At 33.8% G+C, this 9,919-nt stretch overlaps 2 protein-coding genes across 2 annotated transcripts; both read left to right on the top strand.

Moving 5' to 3' along the window:
* The first annotated feature begins 1,585 nt into the window (after positions 1–1,585).
* LOC145070085 (uncharacterized) lies at positions 1,586–2,484 on the top strand. The gene is made up of 2 exons (XM_079017009.1): positions 1,586–1,993; positions 2,303–2,484. Exons 1-2 carry the CDS (start codon positions 1,707–1,709, stop codon positions 2,358–2,360), a joined length of 345 nt encoding a protein of 114 aa, XP_078873135.1. The 5' UTR covers positions 1,586–1,706; the 3' UTR covers positions 2,361–2,484.
* A 2,607-nt stretch (positions 2,485–5,091) lies between these two features.
* On the top strand, positions 5,092–8,235 carry LOC145065430 (uncharacterized). Its single transcript, XM_079012416.1, has 4 exons — positions 5,092–6,230; positions 6,327–6,479; positions 6,565–6,814; positions 6,895–8,235. The coding sequence occupies exons 1-4, from the start codon at positions 5,175–5,177 to the stop codon at positions 7,659–7,661; spliced, it is 2,226 nt and encodes a 741-aa protein (XP_078868542.1). The 5' UTR covers positions 5,092–5,174; the 3' UTR covers positions 7,662–8,235.
* The last annotated feature ends 1,684 nt before the right edge of the window (positions 8,236–9,919 follow it).

The raw sequence follows: 9,919 nt of genomic DNA, 5'->3' as shown, positions 1-9,919 counted from the left end.
TTCAAAAATAATAAATTCTACAACTATATTTATTTTTACCGAAAAATATGATATATTATTATTTATAAAACACAAGCCTTTCAAAATATAAAATATTTTTATTTTCCTTTAAAAAACATAATTGCGTGGAAATAGTGTCACCACATAGTGACTATGATTACATCCAAAACCAATGTTTTAAAAACCGGTTTGAACCGGCCGGTCGAACCGGTTGGACCGGGAACCGGAGAAGAGAGTTGTTCAACTATCACCGGTTTTATGTTGATTTCTAAACCGGATTGAACCGGCCGGTTTTTAGAAAAACCCGGTTGAACCGGTCAAAATAAACCGGTTGAACCGGGTTTTTCTAAAAACCGTCCGGTTCAATCCGGTTAACCGGTTCAAAATAAAATAAATAAAAACACATGGAAAGAACCATTTGAATAAAAACTTTGGTGATTTTTTTAAATGTATTTGATTTTCTCTAAATAAAAACATATGGTAAATGTTATAAATTTTTTTTATGTGTTTGTATTCATTTAAAACTATATTTTGTTTTGGTATTATGTTTTATTTTCTTTTTAACGTATATGAATATATGTAAAACACTCGAACTTATGGTTATGTGTTATTTTAATGTATTTGGATTCATCTACAACTTATTTTTATGTATATTTCTAATGTTTGAACTAGTAAACGTCAAATTCATAATTTATATATGTATATATGTGTAGGAAAATAGGAAAAATGATGAAAATTATAGAAGCCGCTTGACCCGGCGGTCGAACCGGTTGAACCGAAAATTGGTAAGCATACCGGTTCAACTAAAAAACCGGTTTTTAAAACATTGTCCAAAACTGCTTTACAGGTCATGTATATATTCAACGAATCCAAAAACCATATAAATCACGGATAAGAATAAGATTAGATAAGTCTATGTCACACCAACAACTTATCTTTTTCACACTCGATGAGCATGTCGTGTATCATACATAGAGTTGTTACAAATTGAACATAAGAAACAAGGAATGTCAGTACCACAGCTAGAGAAATTTGTTTTGGTAGGAAAACAGTCTTATCAAAATATATTAATTTTACTAAGAATGATTTTATTTCATTCCGTCTTTATTGGAAGCAATGTCACATCTTGTTCATCAATACGAATTTGAGAATCCTTTCAATAACATATTACATTACTAAAAATAAAAATAACAAATTATTATATGTAAAAATGAATGACACATTTAGAATATAACCCAATCAAAAACCTTTCGGAAAATAAAATCTATATTTTCAACCAAACTTAATGTGTTTTATAGCGTTCGATATAAGTTGAAATTATATGGACCACATCCACATTTTCATGCAATCCACGGACCAATTTTACTTTTTATTTTCTTGTTCATGAACTAAATTTTGATATTGTGATATTTTGATATGGAGTTTCTACTTCCAATTTTTTCGTTGTGCACTTTTTTCAACTTCTTTACGATATACAACATGTCATGCGCAACATACAAGTATAAATAAAATGACTATACTGTATATAGCAATTATTGCCTTGGAAGAAGTAGTAATGACATGTATATAAAAAGAAGCCATCCCACTTAGGTCCGCCATTGAAGAGAATCACACAAACCTCGTGTTCTATCAATCTTTTCTTTCAATCAAATTAGTGTCTCTCTCTCCCTCTGTTGCAAGGACAGCAGAGGGATTGAATTGCACCTATGAAGTTTTTCTTCCCGGAGATCGGTTCTTGTTTCAGTGGTTCACCCGCGGTGGAGACCATCGCCGCCGCCGAAGTTCCGAGTCACCGGCGACGCATGAGGCAACGTAACTCTACAAAGCACTGGACACCGGCGCTTACAGCGATTGCGGAGGACGGTGTTGTCGTGAGAGAAGTTCGGAGGCAGAGTGGTCAGTCAACGGCTGGCTTCCGATCGGAGAAAAAACAGTTGATTAAAAGTAAATTGGCGGGAAAAAGTCGATCTGATTCTTATGGCTCTGATTACAGGTGAATCCTTTGGTCTCATTAGATTATTAGTTTTCTAATTTTTCAACAGTTTTGACTTAAACAGATGAACATTTTTTTGATGAATTTTTTTGCACAATGATACCGATTATGAAATTCAGGAAAATATTTATGTTTAGCTTTCAACAATGAAGCAAATTATCAACAAATAATGTAACAACAACTAAGAAAGTTTGCAAAAGGATCTTGATTCTTGTAAAAATTTGCTAAATTCCCGATTTGATTGAAATTTTCATATGTAGTTTATTCATAGTTCATCAAAACTTATTAATTTTTAACCCAAAATTGCAGGAAATTGGATCATGGAATGGCAATCCCAGCTTTCTCTCCAACACCATTTCTATTTTGATTATGATTATTGGTCAAGTCATATCCATTCTCGTTTTCCCCCTAATTCTTGTATAATATGAAAACTGTGTATAATTTTCTATTTTATTTTTAGTGAAAGCTTGGCCAATCTATTACCTTAAAAATTATCTTGAATCCCTATTTAGATGAATGAATAAATCTTTTTATGTAACATCCCCTATGTGGGTTGCACCTATACCACATTGGTTTGGAAGTAAAACTAAATAGTTCTTATAAATGTATGAAAATTTGTGACGATGTCAAATCACATAAGAACTCTGTATAAGAACTCTGCAGTTAATCGTGTTTGGGTTAGCCGAAATCAGACAATATTCTGATACATGTGGTAGGGGATGTTACATTTTAGTCATTGTATATTTATTTTGTCCGGAATCGAGTAATCAAATCAAACTCGCTCATGTTGCATGGCCCAAAGGATATTGTGTGTGAGATAAATTCGGATACATGTTAGAAAGAGATGAGTGACTTGTTAAGAAGGGACTTTGGAAAACCACACACTATTATTGTTAAGCCTTGAATTGGGGTCATTTTATTTTATAAAGAAAAAGGACAAATTTAGCTTGATCTTTTAAACTTTTTCCAAAAAATAATCAAAAAATTAAAAAATGATCCATATAGTCATAAATCTTTGGCGGGCCTTCATGGTTTAGGGTTAAATATGTGATTTCGTTTTAAAAAAAAAAAATAAAAAAAAATAAAAAAAAAAAAAAAAGATGAATTCTGTTATTTTGGCATGATGAAATCACATATAATTTTTGTTTCATCTTCAATTTTTTATCTTATCAAACGATATTCTACAAGTGTCTAATACATAAAGTTATACATTAAATATTTTTACAATCTCACAAATGAAGATAGCATTGTATCCAAACCTTAAACACTATAGGCTCATAGGCTTGGCCGGTGATGAAATTGTAGTTTACAAACGAAATCGTTGCCCATTAAGGCCATCTCGAGTGGATGGGATTTCCACGTGTCAATTGTTGATTTGGTACCTTGAAGACGCGTGAACACCGTTCATACGGTGTGTGGGTTGGGTGTGGCGTGGGTGGTAGGACGGACGAAGACGTACGTTTTGATTGGATGAGCTTAAATTTTGAACGTTTGCACCATTTGAAAGCATTTAGGGGGTGTTTGGCTTAGCTTTTCACAGCCAAAAGTCCTTTTTGTAAAAGAAAAAAAATAAAAAGATGTTTGGCAAACTAAGAACTTTTGGAGTTTTAATACAGAAAAAAACATCTTTTTGGAAAAGTCAGGAAATCCTGACTTTTTGTAACTTTTTGGAAAAGATCTTTTGAGCTTTTAAAAGCTAAGCCAAACACCCCCTTAATAAAAAAAATCTATTCATTATTAATTTAATTTCTCCCTATATATACATTTGTTTTACACATATTTTTCAAAAAAAACACATTTTTTTCATAACAAACATACACACTCAACAAAAATGGATAATTTTTAATTTTTATGTATTTTAAGTAATGTAATGTTTTATGTTTTTCTTAGTAATTTAGGTATTAAATTTATGTTTTTAATTAATATAATGTGGTTTTATTTTCTATGTTTTTAAAATATTTATTTATGTTTTAAATTATGTTTTCTTAGTTTAATTTAATCATTAAAAAAACAAAAAATAAAAAATAAATATTGTGGAATGGTAACCATTTTCAATGTCTAGCGAGTTGGTGATGAAGCTAACGTGGCGTTGAGTTGACAACGTTTTTCCGATGGTTTGTCTGTGACCACTTCCCGCAGCGTAAATGTCAAATGCAATTTTAATGGCTATTAATGTTAGAGTAAATTACGTGAATGGTCCCTGTGGTTTAGTGTAAATTACACACTTGGTCCCTAACTTATTTTTCTAACTCGGACTGTCCTCAACTTTTAATTATGTAACCCGCCTAGTCCCTATTCTCACATTCCGTCAATTGTTTCCGTTAGACACCCCACGTGCCTTGCACGTTGGGGGTATAAAAGTCTTTTCACATATCCAATGTTATAGCGCCAAGAAAAAAAAAGACGTATCGTTGATCAACGTGATCGGACACAAGCTTCACAGACAAAACCTTTGAAAACCCTTTGAAAACCCTTGAAAACCCTTGATCGAAAGAACCCTACATTTGAAAACGACGATGGCGCCTTGGAGGATACGTGCTACCATGGACGAGATTGACGTTGCTCGTAGATATGGTAAGTGTTTACTCCCTCAATCAGTTAGTAACTTAAAAAGAAAAATGTGACTAACCAATCTTTCCGTGAATATACAGCCGGACATCCGACGATATTCTCTGTCCGATTACACCATGGTGGACAGTTTACAAAGTTCCCTGGAAGAAAGTACATCAAAGGCAAGCAAAATTATGTTGATTTACTAGACATTGACACCTTTTCCATTCACGACATTGACGAGATTATGGAGGAACTTGGGCATATTGATTCAGACGAAACACTACTCTATTATCATTTCCTGAGACCATTTGGCGATTTGGATTTTGGGTTATTTGCTTTGGGTTCAGATCAGGATGTTCATCATCTGGGTACGTATGTTGCTAACCATAAGCTAATAGATGTATATATTGAGCATGGGAAAACAAATTTACATACTTATTCTATGTCCCCCAACCCTAGTAAGGTTAAAATTGTTGAAATTAAAGAGCCACTAGCTTGCTCCAAACAGTTGTTTTTGGAGTGGAATGACTCTCCAATTGAGCATGAGAGTGTTCCAGACCTAACAGAAGTTGAGAATGATAGTCATTTGGACAAAGAACCATCTTTGGTCGACCATATTGAATTTGAAATGAATGTAGAGAATGAGGATGATTATGATGGTAGTGGACACAACAATGGCAGTGGAAATGATGAGTTTGATGATGATAGTGAGAGTGAAGATAGTGATTTTTTTATTGATGAGGACAATCTCATACATGATGTTGATGTGGATATGAAAGATTTCCATATGAACATTGACAAGGGTGTAGAATGGGTTGGAGGTTCTTCTGAAAGTAATGTACCTGAAGATACACAACAAGGTGACTTAGAAGTGATCAACACAGAGGTTTTGTTGTCTGGGTCTTCATCAGATGAGGCAAATGATGGTAAGCGAAGGAAAACTATTAGGGCCATACAGAGGGCTTATGAAAATGATGCAGCTTTGGTTAGTGAGCCCTTCTACATTTTTCAAACTTTCAGTTCATCTAAGGACTTTAAGACACAAGTGAAACTACATTCTATAAGGACAAGAAGGGAAATACAATTAGAGAAAAATGATAAGAATAGGGTTAGGTTTGTGTGTAAGGGCACTATACCAAATCTTGCTACTAATGAAGAAGAGAAATGCCCATGGGTTATATATTGTAGTAAGTGGAAGCGTGACATAGATTGGATGGTTAAGACATACACGAAGGAGCATCGATGTCTACAAACAAGGAAAGTCAAAGCATGTGACTATAAGTTCCTTTCAGAGCATATAGTACAAGTTATTGAGACAAACCCAAAGATTCCTATTAGGGCTTTACGAGAGCAACTCCAACGTGAGTACCAGATGGACATTTCGCATATGAAAACTTTTAGGGCAAAGCAGCAAGCTTTAAAGCATGTTCAAGGAGATTATGCCAGCCAATACAGGTTGTTAAGGGACTATGTTTTAGAGGTACAAGCACGTAACCCAGATACTACGGTTAAAATTGATGTTGAAAGTGAAGCGAATCCAACTGTTGAGACAAGAACATTCAGGCGTATCTATGTTTGCATTGGAGCTTTGAAGCGAGGTTTTGCAGCGGGAAGAAGGGACTTTCTTGGACTTGATGGAGCCTTCGTGAAAGGTCCATATCCAGGCCAAGTTTTGTCTGCTGTGGTAAGATCTTCTTATTTCTTCTTGTATTGTATGTTCTTTATTTTAAGTAGTGTTAACTGACCAATGTTTTCTGGTAATTTATGTTTCTTATCAAAGGCATTGGATGGTAATAATGGGATATATCCTTTAGCCTATGCTGTGGTTGAATCAGAAACATTGAATTCTTGGACTTGGTTTTTAAGTAATTTGGGTGATGACTTAGGTTTGGGAACAAATTCCAATTTCACGTTTATGAGTGACAGACAAAAGGTATTGGAACCTATCCAAACTAGGTTTTATAGTTTTATACTATTGATGCAGTTATACTAACATACAAACATGTTACTATTGCTAGGGTTTGTTGCCTGCGATTGCAACACTATTTCCATGTGCAGAGCATCGCTATTGTCTTCGTCACATACACGACAACATGAAAAAGAACTGGAGGGGAAAGGTGTTCAAGGATCTTCTTTGGGAATGTGCCACGACCTCTAATGTACAACACTTTCATCAAGCAATGGAAAAACTAAAGAAGCTTAACAATGATGCTTATGAGTGGCTGAAACAAATACCTCCTCAAAGTTGGGCTCGCTCCCACTTTACTGGTATAATGACTTTCGATCTCTACTTAATAATTTTAAAAGAAGGTAAATTGAATACTGACATAGAAGTTGTTTATGTTCAGGGAGAGCACATTGTGATGCTCTAACTAATAACCTGTGTGAAGCATTCAACAGCAAGATAGAAGATGGTCGTGATGCACCAATTATTAACTGCATTGAGTTCATCAGAGAGTACATTATGAAGAAGATAGTCAAAGTTGACAAGGAAATTCAGAAAGTTGTAGGTCCTTTGACTCCTACAGCTACAACAATATTGGATAAGATAAAGAGTAAGGCAGAACAGTATGTTGCAACATTTTGTGGTGCTGGAAAATATCAAGTTGCTGGACCATGGCAAGATCAGTGTATTGTGGATGTAGGTCAACAAAGTTGCACGTGCAAAAGGTGGGAATTAACAGGAATTCCGTGCAAACATGGTGTGGCTGCTATTTGGGACATGGGGAGGAATGACAAAGATGTGGGAATCCCAGAATCATTTGTGCATCCATGTTACTGGTTATCAACCTGGAAAGAGATGTATTCTTTTAAGGTTAGTCCAATCAATGGAAGGTCCATGTGGGAGAAGTCAGCTATACCAACAACTCTGTTGCCTCCAAAACATCGTGTTCCCATAGGAAGACCAAAGAAGAAGAGAACAATATCAATTGTGGAAAAGGAGGACTTTGTTAGAGGAAACACAGCATCGAGGGCCCATAGATCAGTAACATGTACGAAGTGTAACAATGTTGGTCACAATGCAAGAACCTGCAAAGGGCAAAGACCAATTGTTGGTGGGGGTGGTGGACAATCACAAGTCAAAGGAAAAGGGAAAGGGAAGGCAACCACTTGATGGTTTGTAATAGGGCTAGTCTTTTGTTACTTTAAATATGAATGGATTGTGTTATGTTACTGCTTGTAATAGGGCTAATATTTTGGTACATTATTTATGAATAGTTTGTAATAGGGGCAGTATTTTGATACTTGTTTTAGCCAATATGTTGGCACTTTTGGATGAACTAGTTTGTCACCCTCATTGCCCTGTAATAGTTTGGTACTAATTAATGGAATGTTTTCTTCTTATGATACACCATTGGGTAGATAATAATTTGGTTTATATTGATTTTTACATTTATATTTTCCATAATAGTTTGGTACTAAATTAGATTGTTATATTCTTCTTATGATGTCACCCTCATTGCCCTGTTATAGTTTGGTACTAATTAATGGTCAATATGCTGCTTATACATCACTTTAAAACATAATCAATACAACACTGCTACAACCATTACAGTACATTTGCATTACAATACATAGACAACCTAACCAATACATAAACACCATTTTCATTGATCTTAAAAATCTTAACCATCTGCATTACAATACATACACAACTTAACCATTACAGAAAAGGATACCTTCACATTCACTGCTACAACCTAACCATTACAGATAATGATACCATCACATACATTGCTACAACCTAACCATTACAGGAGACTTTACCATTACAATAACAACTCATCCCCACCTTACAACTTGTAAACAAGTATCACCAAGAACAATACCCAACTAATAAATAAACATATTTTCAAGAAAAGATTTTCATTTTTCAGCTTCTTGTTCAACCTCACAAGCCAGGAGATTGTCAATCTGTCACCATGATCCTTTTCATCATCATCTACCCAAGCAATAAATCCTTTACGTGGTTCCTGTCAATTTCAAAAGCCACGGTTACAATACCTATAATCGCATACAGTGATATCCCCATCTAGGGTTACGATTACAAAATTCTCAACTACAACATACCTTAATTGGACATGCGTAAAAGGGTCTTCTTGGATTATTGTTAGTAGTTGAAGTCCGAATTACAGCAACACGCCCACAATCGCATTGAACCATCCTTGATTTGAACATCCTTAGGTGTAACCGCTTCAAACGATGGAGGATTGAAAGAAACTCTAAATTAGGTTCGATCCTGATGAAAAATTAGTATTTGAAGATCGTTGGAAATGTGAAAAGACTTTTATACCCCCAACGTGCAAGGCACGTGGGGTGTCTAACGGAAACAATTGACGGAATGTGAGAATAGGGACTAGACGGGTTACATAATTAAAAGTTGAGGACAGTCCGAGTTAGAAAAATAATTTAGGGATCAAGCGTGTAATTTAAACTAAACCACAGGGACCATTCGCGTAATTTACTCTTAATGTTATTTCTTAACTTTTGGTTAATTTTTGAAAAATAGTTATATAATTAGGCTACAAGTTATCTTTTATTTAGCTATGTAGTTTAACTATTTTAATATTATAAGTCATTTTCAAACTAGATATTCAAACACCTCTAGTTATTACAATAAGTCAATGGGATATTGGGTCTTATTTTGTAAGGTGGTCGATTATTAACGAAATTCAACAAATCAATAAATAGTTAATATCAGTGTTGGAAAATTTTTGATTAGTTTCGATTTTTCGATTAGTCCATAGGCTCTACGTGACTAATTAGAATGCGTCTAACGATTAATATCTCTACCATGATAATGAATGAAGCAATAGCAAATGATAAAATTTTAACATTTTAAAGAAATTTGATCTCAATATAAATTATTTAAAAAATATTAGTTTTGTATTAATAATATTAACCTATTTTGCTATGATATTAGTGGTATTTACGGACTTTATTATGATATTAGTCATATTTTTTTTTTTTTAAATTCAACGAATAAACAATTTAAGGTCCTCGATTAATTCTCCGTCTAACTGATTAATCTCTTAACTCTAGTCTACCAACTAGCAAACATCGAACATTTTTTACAACCTTTGTTAATATAATAACAATTAGAGTTTTATTATTTTTTACTTAAAATTCTATTAATGAAATAAGCATCTGAAAAAGTCGCTATAATTTTTATGATATAAAGTTGCATTGTTTTAATACGACGAAATAAATAAAAGTCTGGTCCGATTTTCATTTTTAATTACATATTTTATTAGAAAGGTTATCAATTATATTTATGTTTTCATAGTCATTTCAGTAATATTAAAAAATTTTAAGTTTAAACCGATTTTGATATTCAAAATTAATACTAATTTACAACACTTACATTTCTTT

Source organism: Lactuca serriola, chromosome 8 (genome assembly GCF_051521515.1).
Source record: "Lactuca serriola cultivar US96UC23 chromosome 8, Lser_US96UC23_V15, whole genome shotgun sequence".
NCBI lineage: Eukaryota > Viridiplantae > Streptophyta > Magnoliopsida > Asterales > Asteraceae > Lactuca > Lactuca serriola.
Note: the sequence above shows the minus strand (reverse complement) of the source record. Positions and strands in the feature narration are given on the sequence as shown.